We start from the raw sequence: 21043 nt of genomic DNA, 5'->3' as shown, positions 1-21043 counted from the left end.
GGAGGCATTATCTTTGCCTTGGGAAGATATTTATTGCTTGTCAAATTCAATTAACTAGAAGATTGAAATTGCAATTTATCAGAATGCTATCACTCTGTTAAATTGTGTTTGGTGAAATGAAATCAATACTTAGTGTTAGAAGTTCTTTTGCGATTTCTCTTGATTGATGAATACAGAAATGTACATAGTCGTTGCCTTGTGGGTCTCTTTTATTCAGTCTTTAGTCTTGTGCTCTCGTGCTTTTAACCTGAGGATTTTGGTGTGGGCTGTGAGCACTAGTGTAACTTTGATGAGTCTATCTCTTGCTGATGGGAGTACACAGCCACACAATCACAATTGTTCACACCATCGCAGCTTCCCCTTATCCTTTTCCCTTTCCAGCTTTTCGAGTCTTAAAACACTACTAAAAAAAGAGCCTTTTACGACACTGTTTTTACGCCGGTTATAACTGAAACCACCTTAGAAAGTGGTTCGATGACAATTGTATAATTATCGTGGTAAAAATTGCAATTCACCACACATATTCTAACACAGTTATTTAAAATCACCTTAGAATGTTTTGTATAATAAAATTTACACCGTTTTTTATTAAATAACCGTCGTAAATAAAAAAAATAGCTGAATTTAGTCGTTACTTTTCGGCATTTCAAAGTTCACTCCTAGCTAGCCTTTCTTCCTTCTTCCTTTGCACCTTGACTGCTAACCCCACTCGAACCTTAGCCTTGTTCTTCTTTGTTCTTCCTTTGCACGTAGCTTGACCAACCCAACTTGAACCTAGCCGCTTCACGTGCTTCTTTTAACACCAACCCCAATTGAAGTTCTCAGCAACATTTTCATCTTCTTTCACGGCTCGAAGCTCGTGACTCGGACCCGACGAAAGAGTGAAGAAGTATATTGACTCGAACTAGCTCGAACTTCACGACTCGAAGATCACTTTTGCCAAAATCAGGTTAGTGAGGGTTGTAATTAGTTAGGTTAACCATCTTTTAAGCTTTTATTAGGTTAAGCTTCGAACAAACCCAGTCAATAACGTTCGTGGTTATTCTATACACTAATTTCAGTAATTTATATAAAGTTCACACTTTTAACAATTCCATAATTACTTTCTTTAGCTGTAGGTTTGGGAAAAAGGTCCAGTAGCATCCAACATTTGAATTTTAAGATATAAAAATATAGAAAATGAATCAATCATATAATTGCCGTCAAAATTATAAATAAATGGGAAAATTTTAAGAATGGCATTGAAAATAACTAAGTGTCAGGGAAGTTCTTTTACTGCTGATGTTTGTTTCTAATGTTGGTCTGATGTGTCCAGATGTTGGTTGTAGGGAAGATGCAGGTGACAAATTAGTTGTTGCTGAACAACAGCTACTGGACTGCAAACGGATCAGTGCCAATTTCTTCATTTGGTCAGTGCCAATTTCTTCCTTTTCTGCATTTTGGTTTTTGAGTTAATGGAGCTTTTCCGAGTTCAATTTCTGCTACAATGTTCTTATTTTTCTATAATTCATTTATGAACTTGTTTTTCTGATCTGGTTTTACTTGAGATAGCACCTGCAAATAGTAACATATGTAACACATTAAATAAACAATTTTGTTTGCATGTATTAAAAATTAAAACTTATTAATAAGCATAATATTTTTTTTTTGGATACCACCTGCATCAGGATAGTTATTAATTTTGTTTCCATCAAATTAGAACTTATAAAACTTATTAAATTAAAACTTACTTGAGATAGCACCTGCATCAGGATAGTTATTATTTACAGAAGCAGCATTTGTATTCTCATCAGCTTTAGGTTTAGAAGCTAAAGCTTCATGAACTTCGCTTGTATCATTAGCTAGAAAATCAGTGCCAATATTTTGAGTCCTTCTGGATTGGACAGCTTTTGCTATGATGAATTTGAATTTTTTGTTCTGTCTATATTGTATCTGTCAAGAACCTACAATCTCAAAAGCTTAAGCTATTAGGTGAAAAAATATTCAATTTTATATTATATTTCTAGCATACCCCATCACGCAGGAGCCTTTGGGCTTGAATCATGGACAATGCATAGACCCACCTATCTTAAGTTAAAATTAAAGTTTTCTTTTTTCTCACAAAAAAAAAAAGATTTTTATTGGAAAATTGGGGCAGCAACGATTGAACTTTGACCACTTGGTCAGTGAAGCTTTGATACCCATTTCAGGAACCAACAATCCTAAAAGCTTAACCTATTAGGTAAAGACACATCGATTTTATATTATATTTCTAATACTACCAATAGTCCAGGATTGGCAGTGTTCTTACGTTCAGCAGATGTAAAAGTCAATTTTAGGTCTTTTTAACTTCCTACACTTGGTGCCTAGAGTCCTAGCACACAAGACTCAACCCTTGGATTAGTTCTACACTTTGAAATCCTAAAGTCATTAAACCAATATAGTTTAGCATTTTGATCTTCAACCCTTGGATTTTAACTTCCTACACTTGGTGCCTTTGCTTTAGTGTTCATGAAATTGAAAAGCTCTCTGGTTTGCTATAGTTTAGCATTTTGATTAATTACCTGCATAATATAAGGAGGTACAAAAGAAACTATCACATTTGTGTAACTCCACTTTCTGTCGTATATGTATTTTAAAATTAAATACCATTTTTCATATTCCTGTTGGATACATGCAGCATGATATTTGATACTTGATATTCCTGCAAAATAATACTTGAGATTCTTGACTTTACCAGGATTAATTTTGCTGAACTTTTTATAGACATTAAAAATCACGAGTTGCTTTGACTGCTGTGATAATAATACTTTAGCATGCATTATTCTGAATCCAGAATCTTTGTTGTCATTTGGATTACTATATGAATGTAGCACCAGGAGGGCATGATTCTTCCGGAATTAATAAAGTGTCTTCTTATTATTCGGCAGCCTGAATCTTGGTTATGGTTTCAACTGAGGTGATGGAATATTCTTATTTGTGGGCCGCAAAAAGATTAAGCTAGTGCATTTTCACTTGATTCTATATGTGAAAATTATGTATATTCTGTCCATTTTTTTTATCTTGGATAATATGATTCTTGTAACATAAGTATGAATAGATATCCATAACTATTTCCATTTCCCTTTTTGTGATGTATACGCGTGTTATAGAATGAATATGTAATTCTGGCTCTTTCACCAGGTACAGCTAATTTTTCTGATTGAAATTTTAGTAGCTGGACATTGTTGGTCAATTCGTAGATTCCTTCTTTGCTGATGGTGCAGATATTTTGTTTGGTCTTGATAGTTTCTAGTGGCATGAGGACAGTGGTTTGTTCACGTATTTTGATAAAAGAATCAATTTTTCACAGAATTTGTTTATGGAATTTCTCCAACAATTTTTTATGCTAATTCAGTCATAACTTGCATTTATAGTATGACTGAGTATATGTGCTGGGAGTATCAGTTGGGATTTTTTTTTTTTCAAAAAGTATTTATTTATTTATTTATTGTTTTAAGCATCTGTTTTTTCTTCTATTCATCGGGGTAGACAGTATTTTAGAATTGAGACAACAGATTTTCTAGGTGTCAAGGGTTAAGACAGCCTCCCCACTTCTTTGTATATACTATATATATATCCATCAATTTTTATGAGTTGCTTTTATTCATTCTGTAATTCTGATTTTGGGGGATTATTGGGGTAGTATCAACATAGATTTTGAAATCTATATTTTATTGACAACATTGGCCATTTGCTTCTCTTGCAGAAATATTAGCACGATTGAGGATATCGTCTGATGGATCAAACTTCTGTAAACATAGGACTTCATCGAGAAAATTTTGTGATATTTAATGTAAATTTCTTGTTAAGATTTTCCAAAGAATAATGGGCAGAGACCCAACTACATAATTCATGAGGTTTATCAAGGTTTGTTGCTGTAGTATTTGTGTTAGCAACAGTTTCAGCTAAATATACCCGACTCTTTAAAACTGATCGAATTACGTATTTGTTAGTCTGAAATTATTGTTATTCTTAGTTCTGCTTATCTCATGTAACCTTGAAATTTCTCTATGAAGATTTAATGTTGATAATCTTGTGAGCTTATGTAACCAGTTTAATTTGATCATGGAATCAACTTGGGATAAAAGTAATGTATAATTTGCATCACTAGCTGGTCTTCTTTCTCAAGCTGAGTCTGCTGGGTTTCAATGACCCCATGGTCCCTCTGGTCTAGGTTTTCTCTTGGCCTTTTGCCCCTTTATTGTGCCCAAGAAGAAAGACCCTTCTAGCGTGTTCAGATTTGCGTTAGATGATTCAAGATCATGTTGAGAGAAAAGTTGATGTGATTTTAGGTAAATGTTCATATATTTTGTTTCATATTGAAGAATTGATTTTAATTTAAAATAAATTTAATTTCATATTGAAAATTTGATTTTGACTTAAAATAACTTTAATAACTTAAAAAAAGCAACTTAAGTAATTTTCCTTTAGAAAAATTTTATATTGAATTTTATTAACTTACTTCTAGAATAAGAATATCTAATATAAATCTCATCATTTTAACTCAAATGAATTTTGCAAATTTCATTTCATTTAAAATTAATTTTGCAATTGTTCATATAAACACGCTTAATTTTCTTTTAAGTATAGTATGATAATAGCTAATAAAGATGGACTTAAATAGCAATATCGAATTGTGCATTGCGAAAGTTTTAGTTTTTGTAGTACGTGTTGAGTCTATTGAGCTCATAATTCAACCACTTGTCTCTGTGAACTTTCAATAATAAAAGAAGAAATGTGTGAGTTTAGTTGGGCCACTGCCAAGAGTGTTTTTCAATTCTAGATTAATTTGAGATTTTTTATTTTTATTTTTTTGCTTAGGGACAAGCTATTTTTTTTTTTTTTTTTGTCTTTCACTTGTCTTATTTCGCACGATACGTGTGGTGCAATGTGAAATGGTTCAACTCTTTTCTAAATTTCCTGACACTCATGTGAGAAAGCAGCAAACTTGTGCTTGTCTGTATAGGGTAACTTCTTTTTATTTCTTAAAACAAAAAACAAAACTTGTCAAATTTGCCATGTTACAAAGGCACTGGCAGCATGAATTCTGTGTCTGCATCTCGTGTAACTAGTCAGTTATTTCTCAAAAGACTTGTTAACAAGTATTTATGAATATTAATTGATAAGTTAATAAAATAAAGTTTTTATTTAAAAAAATCTCGAGAGATTACAGTGATAAGAATATGTTATTAATATTTTTTAAAAATTTTGAATTTAATTTATATACACTTCATTGAAGTTATTCAAGTTCATTGTCCAAAAAAAGTTTTACTGCAAAATACTTGTATCATTTCATTTAGAATAAAGTGTTCAATACATGGTAAAACATGATCAACAGTATGAGACTATGAAATAAAGGAGTTGTCCTAACAAGCTCATGAGCTACTCCATTAGCTTGTCTCTAGAATAAAAGCAACTTGATAAGTTGGGTTCTCTTCCAATAACATCTCCCAGCAACTCTGGATGATGCTTCCTAGTTCGCATTGTCCAAAATCTTAAAATCCCAAAGTCTACAAAACTATATTAATTGAGAGAGACAAAAGAAATTTAGCAGTGAAGAATTGAAAAATCTGAAAATGACGATGATGAATGATTTCAAATTGTAGATCTAGAGTTTCATGTAAATGGTAAAGGGAGAGAGTTAATGAGAAAACGAGCTACTGCTGGTGGGATTTAGAATTTACTACACGTGCAGGATCTTCTTTTGTAAATGGGCATTGCTGTACAAGAAATCTATTGTTCAACATGATCAATACGCTCAAGAGTTAACTCAATGCACAAGAGATGCTTCAACTAACCGAAACAATGTACTCTTTTACTCTTTGTAACAAAGAGAAAGAAGAAAAGGAAGAGAGTGCAAAAGGAAAATGAAAAGGTTCAACTCTATTCAACAAAAGGTAAGTCTAAACTACCCTTACAAACAATTAAAATAACAAAAATACATATTATTATTTAGACTAAATTACATGTTTGGTTATTTATGTTTTAGTTTGGTTATTTATGTTCTAGAAGCTTAAATTTAATCTTTTATATTTCTTAAATGAGTCAAAATGATACTCATAAAATGGGATTTTGAACCTTTTTTTTATTAATATGAAACCTGAAAATTATTCCAATAAATTCGTTTACATAAAAACTATGAAATCTAACTTGTACAAATTAAAAAAGAGTTAAACATGATGAAAATTATATGGAAATAAATCTCATGAAATAGGATCCACACGAGAAAAAGCACTCGTCATTCCTTGGTTATCGAGAGCACCCCCAAATGTACCGGTTTATGTTTTCTTTCTTACTGTTAATAAAAATTGAATTATCAATGTGGACCACTTTTGCTAAGTTAGTAACATTAAAAAGCACAACAAAACTAATGAGAGAAACCATGTCCATTTGCAATTGCTGTGATGCATTAAACATTATGATCAAACTATCCGCAACTTGATTTCTGTTGATGAGATTGTACACAATCCATAACTTTCAAAGCCACGAATTCATTAAAATTTAGTATTTAGTATTTAGACATATTCATTAACATTTGGAAACAAACTATGGTACGTTTGGAAGGCCACGAGTATCATGCGCGAACTTTTTCATAGGAATATAGTTGTTATAGGATTTTTGAATGTTCACCAAAAATTAGATCAAAAGCCGTAGCAAGATTTTTCTTTGCATTTATGGCATCATTGACATGAGATGTTTTACAATTACAATGGGCTGTAATAGACAATCCACTGAAGTGAAAAATACTTACTAGCAAGTATAATTCTCCCAAGTACTTGATACTGTGTGGATAAAATGTTATAATAGACAAATGTATTTTTTTATGAAAATTTAAAACTTATTATTAAAAAAAACTCAGGCACAAACTAACGCCGTGTCGTGTCGCATATTCACTTGGAGGCAGCTGTTGTATGCTAATAACCTCTCATTTTTCTTGTAGCAAAGCAAATCTTACGCAGAGATATATGAAATATGTCGTAGTTCTCTCTCACCCAAACATCATAATTTCAATCTAGCATACCCGTTTTGTACTGTACTAAAAGTTTGATGATATTGTTAGTTTGGCCTGCTGGGTCATATTCTCATCCCCTCACATCCATTGACTACATAAATTGTATTTATTCTCAACTAATACAAAACACGTAAAAAAAACATTGCAAAGTTTGTTTTCCTATTGCACCAATGTAATAGTTTTAGTCTTCGTTAAGATACAACAGAAAAACCAAGTTTACAATGTTTTCTCAAAACTAGCTTTAGCCTAAAAATTAATAAGATATGAACATTTTTTAAAATTCTTCATGCTTACCAAACATTTGCATTTTAAAACTGAGCCGATCCGAAATTTCAATTTAGTTGCCATCAGCTAAAAACACGACAATCATAATTAACAATTATCACATTGCCTTCAACTAGAACAGAAGTTAAACTCAAAATTGGGGTAGAAAACTTTAGCAACAGCAAATAGACAATAAGCAACATATAAAATTGTATGGCATGCAACAAAGTTTTGGAAATAACAAAAAATCAAAATCTACCATCAAGGGTGTCAACAGAAGCTCACTACAAAACATAAATAACTCTCCCATGTATTGGATCTACTCATCCTCCTGGCTACGTAGTCTGGCCGTCTTGTTCGTCAAGACAACATCAAGCTGAGCAGCTCTCTCAACTATGTCCTTCCTCTTCCTTGTGGATACATTGTGAGCAATCTCAGCACAATATGTCCTGGATTAGCATAACCAAAAATGATAAACACATTCAGCAACCATTAGCAGTAAATTAAATTTTAAAAAAATAGGAATGAATTAATCCAAAATCTTCACCTGTTATGCATCATGAGAAGTTCCAGGTCTTTCACATTGTGCACGACAAATTTCTTGAAACCATTTGGTAGATAATGGCGGGTTTTCTTGTCTGAGCCATAACCAATGTTGGGCATCAAAGTGCATCCTTTGAACTTTCTCCTGACACGAGAATCAATACCCTTGGGTCTGCGCCAGCTTGGCTGTAAGAAAAACACAAAACATGATTACTTTAGAACCAAAACAACCAATTTCAAATCACTTAACACTTGCATTCAACAAGTAACCTACACATCCAATTAGATGAATTGGCAACAACTCCACAGACAAGCATAAGTAACTAAAGTGCCAATGAGATAATGAAAGGAAAAGTAGAATGTCTACATTTCTTTATCATAATAAAAGGCACTCCAATGGGAAATTTAAATATAAACTTAATCAGCATGGACTGAAAATTCACAGGAAAATCCAGAGAGAAAGATTATATTGTAAGAACGCATTCCATGAATGAAATTTGTACATGAAATAGGAATAACATTTGAAGACAGATGTTGCACATAGAAAGCCTAAATAAACCCGTAGAGTATAATACTGTTTTGCTATCTCAGCCGAAAGATGGTGATTTTAGTATAATAATCACAGATTAATCAGAATATTTGGGAAAATTCATCACAGATTGCACAACAGTATTATGCTCTCACATGATAACACAAGTCATTTAGGAGGTCAAAAGAAGCAATCCAGATTGAATAATCGTGCCCTTTAAAATTATAAAAGCACCCATACACTGGATACCATGAAAAACAGTATTAAAGATTATAATTCATAAACAACAACAAAAAATTAAAAATATGCAAGAGATCAGATGGTAGTGCATGTTTAGTGATCATCATTCATTCTATTGCAAAATTGATGGATTAAAATCTTCATATCTCATTGCATTTAAAGACAAGACAGTGGCACAGACAAGGTGCTTCGGTTAACAACACAAAAATATCAACACTTTATCAACAGAAACAAGAATGTCAAAAAACACTCAAATCCCCCCATTAAAACGAAGATATTCACAAACTTTGAAGATAAATCTGGACTTAGAACCTAAACCTGAAATTAAATGATAAAAAAATTAAAATTTAATTCAACGCAATAAAGATATTGAAAACAGGGGATCAGATAAGAATGTCAATCACCATATTACACCGTGTGGTGCAAATTAAGACTGGGGCCACTATAACAATCATCATTTCGATCTAAACAAAACTAACAACTTGAATAAAATTCCACTCGTTCAGTTCAAATCAAAACACAAGGCAAAAAAGGATATGAAACTGTTTATGGTTTCTACTAACTAACCTTGACGGAGATCTTGCGATCACTCTGGGGGCGTATAAACTTCTTGACGCGCTTCTTCACGATCTTCTTGGAGAGCAAGGGTACCGCCATTTTCACTCACCTCGCAGAATTAGGGTTCCCAACTTAACAAAGCTTCTCCTCAACCATTATATACGACACCCGGTGGGGCTAGGGTTTTTGCAACACGGGGTCCTAAACCCGACCCGGTTTCCTGCTTTGTGTTTTAGGCCATGAACCCGTCTCTGTTCATCGGGAAGCCCAGTATAACAACACGTTATCCTGCTCTTGGACTTGATGTTTTAACAATTGTTCATGTCTTTAAGCTCTAATTTCTCTCTCCCATACGAAAATTTTAAATTGTGGTATAAGATTTTTTTTTTACTTTTGCAAAAAATAATTTAAAACCCAATAAATTTTAATTTAAAAATAAAAATGAAAGATGGTAGATTGAAAGTAATAGACAATTAAAATATTAGTATAAAAATAAAGAAAAAATTATGATAATTTAATGTGGTCAAAGAAGTTTTTTTTACTAGTTGTCAAAGTAGTATATATAGAAAAGAATTTCAAATAAAATGAGTGCAAAGAGTTAAAAAAAATTTCTTTAAATCATGTATTCTAATTATAGAGTAAAATGTTGTAGATGTTTTGAACATGGTTTTGTCTTCACCATGTGTCAAAGGGATTGGACCAATTAGTGTTCTTGGAAAAAATGTGTATCTATAGTTGATGCTATAATTTCAACTTTATTGAATTATTATATTTCTAGACATGAAGTTTACATCCTATAAATGTTAGAGACACATAATATGAAATGTAGTTTGAATCTATGAGTGAGATTAGTGTGAAGTCATTTAGTTTTTGGATTGTGAATAACTATATCATTGGGAAATAGTAGTTTTGTGTTGTTGTGCTTGTATCACCAAATGAAGTTTGGTAGCCTTGTGTGAACATCTACATGGGATTGTGTGTTATTATAACTCATTTTAATAACCATACAATACTATACTTATGCCTTTTTAGCAAATAGATGAGAAGTTTCCCCAAAATTAAATAATTAATAAATGGGGGAAGGGGTGTTCCTAAGTTTTAGAAAAAGTTTTTGAAGAAAAATATAGTTTTAAGAAAGGTTTTTAAAGAAGATATCCCTTTAGTGACATAGAGTAGATCCTTCCCTAGTACTAGTCATATTCAAGAGTTGCATGCTTGGCATACTATGGTGTGCAAAGGGCTAAGGTCCCCTGGGTCACCAAGGTGAGATGAGGTTTCGAAAGGTTTATTAAAAGATTTTATAAAGAGGTTTTAAAAGAGTGAAGAGAAAGAAAAGAGACTTCGAAGAGAAAACTAGGCTTCCAAGAAAGAAAAAGAGTTAGGCAACTCTAATGAGTCGTAAGATAAGTATAAAGACCTAGATTGTTGGGATTAGAGCTTATTTAATTTGTGTTTAGACTTACAAAATAAAAACTTTAACTTTAGTTGATTAAAATACAACATTTTTCTTTTTGATTATAATACTGCATTTTGATTTATAAAATACACAACTTGTCAAAAGAAAATTAGATAATTTGCATTTGTTTGGAAAAATGAGATAACTTGAGACAATTCATTTTAGTTTTCGTATCTTCACAAGTTCTCTATTTTCTAGTTTCCAGAGGAATCCTCTTACCCTATTACTTGTACATCCATTGGTTGAAGTCAAGTAGGGCCACAACCAAGGGACAAACAAGGGGATGAGATACAAAGCTAATAAGTTCACAAAATATGTAATAAAAAGGACTAGAGAATGCCAATTGTCTTTAGTGGTAGTTTCCTCCACATACAAACATAGTTTAGGACAAGCATATTAATTCTTTTCAATTAATCATTAGATCATAAGTAGGTAACTCACATCTCAACCATAATTTGCTTCATGTCATGCATAACATATTACATATTCACAAGAATGCATAACATATTACATATTCACAAGAATACAAAGACAATAATGATACATCAAGTACTTACACAACAAAATACGATTCAAATATGTTTTTCACTCATCAAACACAACCATAGTCATCATTATACATGAATTAGTCAAGTAAATTAATCGTGCATCAAGTTCATGAAGTGACGAAAATAACACAAGAATGAAAGGTTGAATTGTGTTTTCACAAACTTATAACACTTCTTCAAAACAATTTGTTATTATGATATTAGTTTAGGAAGTGACACTTTAGAATTAAGAACTTTTCTGAGAGTAGAACAAAACTTCAACCAGTTTCTAGAAAATGATTTTAATAGGTTTGTTTCAAAAAGGTTGTTCAATTACAAGAATTTAAATGAAAAGGTTTAGTTATGAGTTCCTTTTATAAAAAAGTGTTCAACCTTAATGGCTCCAAAATAACAATGATGTGATTAAGAAATTAAAACCAATGTAGTCAAGAAGGAAAGTGAAGAAGAAGATGTACAAAGGTTTTTATACTAGTTCACTCTAACCTTGGGCTACGTCCAATCCTTATCCTTCAAGATGAGATTTTCACTAACACAACCAGCTACAACTAGACCAATCAACCACCAGATTTCAACAACTTGCCAATAACCCCACTTGACTTTACACCTAGCACACTATTAGACTAGCTACTGTTGGAAGAAGTAGTGAACGACACTAAAAGAGGTGACTAGATGACTCTGTATGTATTGTCCAGTCTAGCCCTTTGTGTTGGCATTTGTTTTCTGTCCAATAGTATGTCCAGTCTAGTCTACCTAGCTAGTCTGTTTGGATGGTTCATTAACAATGTTCTATGTTATAAGTGTCCTATCTAGTTATAACCATTTTTTGGTTATTTTGTTATATGTACGCTCCTATAAGAGGAGTTAGTTAGCAGGGTTAAAAGTGAGTTAGAGAGAGAGAGCTTTTGAACCCAATTTCAATTTATATCTTATTTTTGTTATTCGCAATACAATTTCCATTGTTGCATGATCTCTCCTCTCCTTCTATCATCTATTTTTCTTATCTGTTTGCATATTTCTCAGTCTTAAACACAACAAATTGATATCTAGAGCTTCGATTTAATCAATTTTGCATCTATTTCGTGGTGGGTCTAAGTCATTAGAGATCAACCATTATTTTTTATTTGTACTGCATCTTCAAGATTTGATCAAGAAAATGGTCAACACAATCAAGATTGAGAAATTCACAACGAAGAATAACTTCAACCTCTAACACAATCAAGATCAGAGACCTTTAGGGAAGTTACAACCCTTGGAGATACCCCAGTGGAAAGATTTAGATTCTATATGTGTTATTGTTGACAGACTGACCAAGTCTGCTCACTTTATTCCTATTAATATCATATTTTCCTTGAAGAAGTTGACCTCTATGTATATTAGTGAGATTGTCATATTACATAGTGTTCCATCTAGCATAGTGTATGATAGAGACCCTAGGTTTACCTCTAGATTTTGGAAGAATCTAAACAGAGCGTTGGGAACTAAGCTTAGACTAAGTTCAGTCTACCACCCTCAGACTGATGGCCAAACTGAACGGACCATTCAGTCGTTGGAGGACCTTTTAAGCCTAGCTAGTCTTGATGTTGTGCCACATGAAACAATTTTGTTCTACAAACTTCATTATAGACTTTTATAAGATGATACTCTACGAATAAGACTTGATCACGAATATATTTGTTTATATTTGTTCTACAAACTTCATGCTCTAACTTCCAAACGTCCAATCCTTAGAGTGTAGATGCTTCATTTTAACTAGGAATATAATAAATAAATAAATAATCTTTACTAGACTTTGGACAATATTCCATCCTTGAACTAAATTTTGAAGTGGAGTTAGCCTCAACCCATTTACAACAATAATATACAACCCAGTAACTTTATCAAAAGATAGTTACTAATACGTTATCGGAAAACATTTACTCAGACTATTGCAATGCCATTAAGTGCCGAAAATGTTCTATTTCTAGGGAAATTTATAACACAAGGTATTAACAAACGCTTTAAAATACATGAGTCAATCTCTTTTAAATAGGATTGGGAAGAAAGAAAAACAACTCTAGAACTATAATAGCAAAGAGCACATTACACGGGAGACCGAACATGTTGCAAGCCTTTACACAATTTTGAAGAACAACTGTACACAGGGACTGGGTTGCTTCTTTCTTTATTTTACAATCAACCCATCAGATCCTCTCAAGAAACATCGATTTTCTAGTTGGCCAATAACCCTGCCACTCTAGCATCTGAAAGTACGAACATATCTGAACTGTGGACTTGTATAGAAAATTTCAAGAAATCACTCACGTTTAGTTATACTATTCTTGATCAGGGCAAAGGCATCACTGTATACAGCCACAACATTCGCCAAGACTGCGAGGACTATCATAAACACTGATAGAATCTTGTCTTTTTTAGTTGCAATGTTGTATCGATCCCTGTAGTAAGAAAACAAAAATTTAATGGTAATATGTTGAGGTAATTAATCAGAAGCAAAAGCATAGACAACAAGCAGTTTTTCATGCATGACCAAAGTGGCTGTTAGGCACAACCAATAAAAAATACAAGAAAACTTCAGCAAGGGTTTTGTTATCTTTTTTATGTAGATATAACCAAAATGCATTTTGCCTCTTCTAACATTGCCTTTTTCGTTGTCTTTTTCAATTGTTATTTTTATGTATCTTGAGTTCTTTATTAGTTGTGCAGCTTGTGCCTAATAGACATTAGGACTGTTCATTCTAGTATTGCTTGCTATAAGGGAATGATAACTATCTCAATATCCTTAAATCATTACTCCTCCTTTGGTAAGGCTTCATCAATTTCACATAATTTTATTTGTATAGACTATATTGACTATAGTGGCTTTAGTGGTATGCTTGTAGTGGACAAATACCAGTATTTTCTGCAGTTTGATAATGTCAGGAATTCTAACTATTCAGAACCATGTTAGTATTTATCAGATAAATTAGCTTAATGCCATCTTCCCTGGCTAGTTATTTCCTCTGTGTAATTTAAAGAATAAATCCTACAATTAAGCACATTAATCATATATGTGCTTGTTTAGATAAACTTATTTCATAAGCACTTACAGGAAAAGAAAAGAAGAAGGTAAAATAAATTGAAATCCTACCATAAACTGGAACTATGTTATGCACTTAACTTTTATAGAAGTTCTCTCATCTAACTTCTTCAAAAGTTGAAGAGCACAAATTTGATTTTAGCTTGTGGAAGAAGTTCAATTCATTTTACCCTTTTATTTTTTTCTCCTATATGTGCTTGTGGAAAAGTTTATCCAAATAGGACTTTTTTTTTCCTCTTCCCTTCCATTGTGGGTACTTAATACTTATCTACAGAGAACATAAAAAAAATAAAAAAATGTTGGATACCAAATGCATTACTGAACTAAAAAAAGTCAGGCACCAAACTCACCTTAGGGTGATGGCAGATGGAAATATGAATGATAAACATGCAGCAGCTGTTGCTCCGGTGAACTGGAATATATCCCAAATGCTGGGTATGAAATTTGCTCCCAAAAAGGAAGCAACAATAAGGACCATAGTAATTGATGCAAATCTGAAGTTATCTAGAACCAAAGGCCTAGATGATGGAAATATGAGACCATCAAGGTTGATCCGCACTGCATAGAAGACAACTGGAAATACAAGCACAAGATGTGCGGCATAGCTAAAACGAACAGCATCGTTGAGCACAGAACCAAAAGGAATTCCAAGATCAATGTCAAAATTGGCAAGCACATCATCAAGAGTTCCTTCACCAAATAGGAGGAACCCAAAGAAGCTTGTTAGCAAGTACACTGAAGCACATAGAGCAAGGGAAGTACGCACAATCCCATTTATCTGCGAGGAGTCCTCCAGTTCATTATCTATGCTGTGAACTGCAAATAAAGTGTGTATGCATTGCAATCATCAGACTATATATCCATGAAGCAAACAGGTAGATCAGTATAGCTAACTGCAGTCATGTCATGCTCCCCCCACATAACTGAAACTTTTGCAACGGTTTCTAATAAGCACCTGGGAAATCTGCTTAAAATTTCTATGACCACTTTAAGCAACCAAGTATAGGATCCAAAATGTATACTTCCATTCATCATGTTATTAACTGAAAATATAGTATATGATCAACAGGATGAAGAAATTTAGGAGTCGTTTGGTTTAAGAAAACATTTTATGTTTTCACTTTGTTTCTTGTTTTCTAAAATTTATACATGAAAATTGAAAATAGAAAACAATAGAAAGATGATTTCACTGTTTTCTGTATAAACTCTTAAAAACAAGAAACAAAATGAAAATAGAAAACATTTTTCAAACACAATGGTTCCAGTGTCCCAGTTTAATATCATGGTGGACAGCCAGAAACAAACAAAAACAACTTTTGTCAGTCATAAATTGGCATGCACGGTACAAACCATTTTACTTTCATCAATATTTTCTTTTCAAATTAGTTGGACAAGGACAAGGGTGAGTCTCACACAGTGAGGTTTATGGAAGGATCTGCCAGATTGAACTCACAATATTTTTTTTGTAAATTAATTACAAAACTATAGTTACATGTTTCAGTTTTCAATAAAAACATTAAAACAAGGGTGATGAGTGAGTTCCAAACAAAGGTCCGAGAAATTAAGTAAATATGTTCGAAGAGTATATAGTGTTAAGTCAAAAAACATTTGTGTCTTAAAACAAATCGGAAATCTTGTTTATTTTGATTAGATACAAATAAATACAAATGTTAAAAGTTGTGTCTTATGCATTATCAGATTATATTCATACCATTGAAGTGGCATAAATAGGCTGTCACAACCACAGGAGTTACAGTGAACAGTTCAAAAACTGAGGCTACGTCAGTAATGATTGGGAAGAGTCTGGGCATCCCAATGCCTCCAATTGAAATCTTGAAAATTGAGATTCCCACAGCAATAACAAGAAAAGCAACTGCTAAGCCAAATGATAATGCAGAAGTGTATCTCAACGAATCTGCAAAATCCACAAAGCACACCCATATAATCTTCATTGATTTGTCATATAGCATATAAGCTTAAACCTATTCACCAAAAAAAAAGAAGCTTAAACCTAAGTATGTCATGACAATAGCTATACCTCGGTCCCATCACAAAACTTGATGAAAAAAAACAATTCCTCAAAGTATTTATAATATATTGGTATCAGAATGCAAGATGTGTACAGTACCAAAGCAATAGAGTGATTCTAAGGCTATAGTACATGCTAATTGTCTACTATGTCATGTCACTCATGTGTCATACTCATAATATAGCATATATGGCAACAAAATCACAGAGCTTTTCTGCCATAAACTATATATTTTCAAACCATCAGAAAACTGAGAAATAGAGAAACTAAAGCAATTAACATGCAACTGATAGGGATTCCGGGCTTATCTCAAGCCTTAATGCTAATTTATCTTGGCTGTCAATACTTCTAAAAAAATACTTTTGAGTAATTTGAGATGACCAACAGTCATTGTAGCAACACCTAACATTGTGCTTATATTATCTTCTTATTTTTCACTTCAATTAATGAAAGAGAAGAACACTCACCAATTCGCTTGAAGCATGACAAAGGTGCAAACACAGCAAATGTTGTAAAAAGAAGAACAAATGTACGACCTGTCCACCAGTGAACTCCAAACCATCCTTCAAGTACACCAGAATGATGAAATTCACTAGAAGAAGATGTTCCAGAAATCACATCACCTTCAATATAAACACAAAACTGAATTACAACCCAAATTTCTCATCTAAACAGATTGAGGGGATCAACTAAAATCTTAAGTTATGAATCAGACAACAAGTCCACTGAAATAAATACGGAGTTTAATTCCCATATACGGTCAGTGTAAAGATCTTTATATTGCCAAATGCCAATTAATTAGAAATCACCTTAGAAATGACTTTTATCATACATGACAATGACAATGTAAAAAATAAAAAGTTAACACTATCTGTGCATTCTAATTAAATTCATAAAATCTTATGTATTAGGCTTAAGAATATAGTCTTTACCAATAATAATCATGTAAATAATCAGCATTCCAATGTTGTTGATTATAACGCATATTTGCACCAGAGCTTTTCCGAATTTGCCAAATGAATCCCCCACGAGATTCCCATAAGAAGAAAGATTCCCTGCCCGGGAATTCCTGATCATGAACCCAATTGACTTCTCTGTCAACAAAGCAGTTAAGATAATAGCAAGAAGACCAGGCACCATCCCCAACTTTTTCACACATGCTGGCAACCCCATGATCCCAGCACCAATAGCTGTGGTGGATAAGTTGAAAACTGCCCCAGAAAATGAAGCACCATTGAATTCATCAAAACCTTCAGCATCAGCATCATGAGTCTTAGGTATCAAAGGCGCCTTCTCATCAACAACTAATTTGTTCTTCCTTGATTTTGTGTTCTTTGCCTTATATTCAAGACTTCCAATAGTCATTTTCAGTTTTCAAGTACTCTTTTTTTCTTTTTCCCTTACTAGAAATTTGAAGCCAGCTTAGCTAATCTGTCAGAGACAAAATACACCCATTTTTGAAGTTAAAGCAAAGATTCAAACTTTGGAGCAATTAGTTCAGCAAAATTCACATGCTCAATGATACAAACCTGAAAAAATAATTCAAGACACCCCAGAATCCAGAAAGAAAATAAACACAATAAATATTGAAAATTTGAAACTCGAGAGGATCAACAAAACCCAGATCACCAAATGGCTCAGAATTCAAAACCCAAATCTCTCTAACAAAACAAGCCCCGGTACCAACAAATGAGAAAGATTTTGGGTGCGTTGGAAAAAGCTTGGAAATATGGAACCAGGGAAGAGAATGAAGAAAGAAGAGAAATATTAGAAGCCAAAGAAAGTGCAAGATAAAGGATGAACCTTTGTTTTGTAAGCCAAACCAAGAGAAAGAGAAGATAGAAACGAATCTATAATGGTGCTTGATCAAGATTCATAATTTTTTTGCTTTTATCCATATAGGGTAATTGACATGGCAAGTGTTAATTTAATATAAAGTTGACTCAATCGCCAATTGTATGACCAAATCGTAAGCCTCTCTCGCCTATTGGTTTGTATTTGAAAAGGACAACATGCGAACTTTTTTTTTTCCGGGAATAAACCACTTTATTTAAAGAGTTTTACGGGGCTTTTGTATCAAAATAGTGTAATTTTATTTACAAATTAGAGTAAAATTCAGTGTCTGGCAAGATATTAAATTTAAACTTCATATAATTTTTATATTTTTATAATTTTTAAGCTATCAATTTTTATATTTAATTAAAAATAATAATTTTATATTACTAAAGTTATGATAATTTATTCCTTTAAAAAAGTATTGATAATTTACGTGTGATTATTTATTATTGTAAATTATTAATTTATTTATTTGTATAAAGTGTATAAAAATAAAGTAATAGATTACTGTTAGGAAAAAAAACTATTAGTCATGCCGTGGAAAATTCATAATAACTTTTTAAAATTTTAAATAATTACTATTAAAGAAAACATGTATTTCGGATTGCACTTTTATGTATTTTTTTTTTTTTAGGTTTTTAAGGACAATGATACAGGGCTTGGAGAATAAAAAATAGAAAAATGAAATTTTCAAATTGAGGATGTGACGAAGTTGCCTTAATATTGATTTTAGTCGTGTTTTTACTTGATACATATACATACAATGACAACAAAGTAGCAATGGAGGTGGTCAATAAATTTGATTCACAATTTCTTAATTTTTTTCCTTTTTCATATAGGTTTCCTATATACTTTTATTCCCTTCATTTTATAAAATTGGTGTTTGATATTAAATTAATGGATTAAATATATGCTTTTTCTTACACGAACACTTAAATTGTTTCTATTATTCAAGCTAGTTTTATAATTAGATTAGAAATGTAAAAATATTAATTTAATATTTTGGATGATTTAAATGCAAATTATTTGCTATTATTCTTGTTACTTGTATAAGCATTATAGTTTAACTGTAATATTTTGGATATGAATCATTTTAATTAGAATTTGATTTAATATGATTTTAGTCAAAATATTGTTTTAGTTAAAATTTAAGATGTTTGGTTTGAATGAGTAAGGTTATTTTTTTAACATGAGAGAATTGTTATTATTTTTAAAATTTCCTTTGAATCCTTTTGTGCACCTGCAAAAAAAGAAAAGATAAATTAGAAAAATAAGACAAATCATATAATCGTACCTTAGGGAAGAAAAAAAAGCAAATCAAATGATAATTAATGAAAGGAAAAATTATTTGAAAAAGAAAAGAAAGAAATATTAATATTTAAGAAAAATTAAATATATAAATTGAAAAGGAAAAAATAAAATATAAACTAAAGCTTACAGTAGAGAAAGAATAAAAAGGTCAATACATTTGCTCCAATGAAACCAAATAAAATAATAGAAATAACAAGTGTTAGTAATTAGCTATTTAAAATGAAAATAATAATAGGTTGAGAGTAAAGAAATAAAATTGAAAAAGATAAAAAAAATTACCATAGAGAAAGAATAAAAGGGTCGATGCATTGTGTTTCTTTCCATTAAAACTGAATGAAACCTAATGAATGAAAATATTAGCAAATATTTATTTTAAAAGAAAAAATAACAATAAAAATAATAATAATCACTCGGGTATTTATAATTGAAACTCAAATCATGCAAGTATTTTTAAAGTTTAAAAGAGGATCGATCATAAAAGTATGAAATGTCAGCATCTTATATAGTTGGCAAGGAGGGTTAAGAAAAGAAGATAAAAGTGTAAAAATGAAGGAAGAGAGAGAGAGTGAGTATTGTGGAAGTCATAACACAAAAATTTATGTAATAGTATATGATAATTAAATTATGAATTAATCAATTATCACAATTATTAATTAATAATTAAATTAATCAATCAATTATATATATATATATATATATATATATATATATATATATATATATATATATATATATATATATATATATATATATATAAAATGAATTCCTTTTGAAAGAGCTACAAATTGCTTCACAACATGTGAAATTGACAAATCCCCATTTTATGGTGGCTAAAGAAGCAATTTGTGAGAAACTTTTAGCCGTCACAATGTTTTAATTTTTTTTAAAAAAAATAAAAAAATGAAATCATTTTTTAAAGCACGATTTACTAATTTTTTTAAAATCTATCCATTTTGATAATTTATTATGAAAAAAATTGTACCATTTTGGAACAAAAACTGTTTAATGGTGATGTAAAAAAATTAAATGATTATGTTGGTCTCTGAAAGTCTAAATGAATAAATTAATGTTTTTCTTATTTATATGTATGTCGAGGTAGAGGGTGTCACATAGACAGTAATATGGGAGCAAAGCAAATAAGATCTAAATTTATATAATGCAAAAGCAATATCTAAAAGCTCATTTTCAGTAGTGGTGTAATTGACTTGGGCTGCATCTAGAGTGTGTGAGGCGTAAGCAATGACATGTGTTAATTTATCAACTCTCTGTGACAAAACAACCCTAAGTGCATAATTGGAGGCATCACACATGAGCTTAAATGGAAGCTCCCAATCTAGTGGTTGCATAATGGGAGAGGTGGTAAGCCTCCTCCTCAGCTCCTCAAATTCCTATTTGTAAGGTTGGTCAAGCACAAATCTACATCTTTCTGAAGAAGCTTGGATAATGGCAGGGCAATCTTGCTAAATTCTTGGATGAATCTCATGTAAAAACATGCATGTCCAAGAAAAGAAAGTACTTCCTACACAGAAGCGAGGTAAGGAAAAAAAGTAATAACATCGATCTTGGCCTTATTGACCTCAATACCTCTATTAGAGACCAAATGTCCTAAGACTATACATTCAT

At 31.7% G+C, this 21043-nt stretch overlaps 2 protein-coding genes, 1 long non-coding RNA gene and 3 other non-coding genes across 7 annotated transcripts; 1 reads left to right on the top strand and 5 right to left on the bottom strand.

Annotated features, from left to right (window-relative positions):
• Positions 1-201: 201 nt before the first annotated feature.
• On the top strand, positions 202-3990 carry LOC100810433 (uncharacterized). The gene is made up of 3 exons (XR_417441.4): positions 202-949; positions 1329-1409; positions 3728-3990. It is a non-coding gene; the product is annotated as an uncharacterized lncRNA (long non-coding RNA).
• A 3417-nt stretch (positions 3991-7407) lies between these two features.
• LOC100306401 (uncharacterized) lies at positions 7408-9296 on the bottom strand. The gene is given in 3 exon segments (NM_001251349.2): positions 7408-7746; positions 7845-8026; positions 9177-9296. Coding segments are annotated over 3 exon segments (402 nt in total). The 5' UTR covers positions 9267-9296; the 3' UTR covers positions 7408-7616.
• On the bottom strand, positions 8421-8504 carry LOC112998942 (small nucleolar RNA Z196/R39/R59 family). The gene has a single exon (XR_003264121.1). It is a non-coding gene; the product is annotated as a small nucleolar RNA Z196/R39/R59 family (small nucleolar RNA).
• On the bottom strand, positions 8679-8760 carry LOC112998941 (small nucleolar RNA Z195/SNORD33/SNORD32 family). The gene has a single exon (XR_003264120.1). It is a non-coding gene; the product is annotated as a small nucleolar RNA Z195/SNORD33/SNORD32 family (small nucleolar RNA).
• Positions 8990-9071, bottom strand: LOC112998961 (small nucleolar RNA U31b). Its single transcript, XR_003264140.1, has one exon. It is a non-coding gene; the product is annotated as a small nucleolar RNA U31b (small nucleolar RNA).
• A 3811-nt stretch (positions 9297-13107) lies between the features above and the next one.
• Positions 13108-18236, bottom strand: LOC100799425 (amino acid transporter AVT6B). Of its 2 annotated transcripts, none has more exons than XM_006593644.3 (6): positions 18077-18236; positions 17206-17704; positions 16741-16896; positions 15956-16159; positions 14595-15060; positions 13108-13603 (listed from the first exon to the last, which is right to left on the bottom strand). In XM_006593644.3, exons 2-6 carry the CDS (start codon positions 17636-17638, stop codon positions 13465-13467), a joined length of 1398 nt encoding a protein of 465 aa, XP_006593707.1. In that variant the 5' UTR covers positions 17639-17704; positions 18077-18236; the 3' UTR covers positions 13108-13464. The 2 variants fall into 2 exon arrangements, with proteins under 2 accessions (XP_006593707.1, XP_003544023.1); XM_003543975.4 differs by having other exon boundaries at positions 17803-18135.
• Between the last annotated feature and the right edge of the window lie 2807 nt (positions 18237-21043).

Source organism: Glycine max, chromosome 13, assembly GCF_000004515.6.
Source record: "Glycine max cultivar Williams 82 chromosome 13, Glycine_max_v4.0, whole genome shotgun sequence".
Classification (NCBI taxonomy): Eukaryota; Viridiplantae; Streptophyta; class Magnoliopsida; order Fabales; family Fabaceae; genus Glycine; species Glycine max.
The sequence above is the reverse complement of the archived record's forward strand: the minus strand, read 5'-3'. Positions and strand labels throughout refer to the sequence as shown.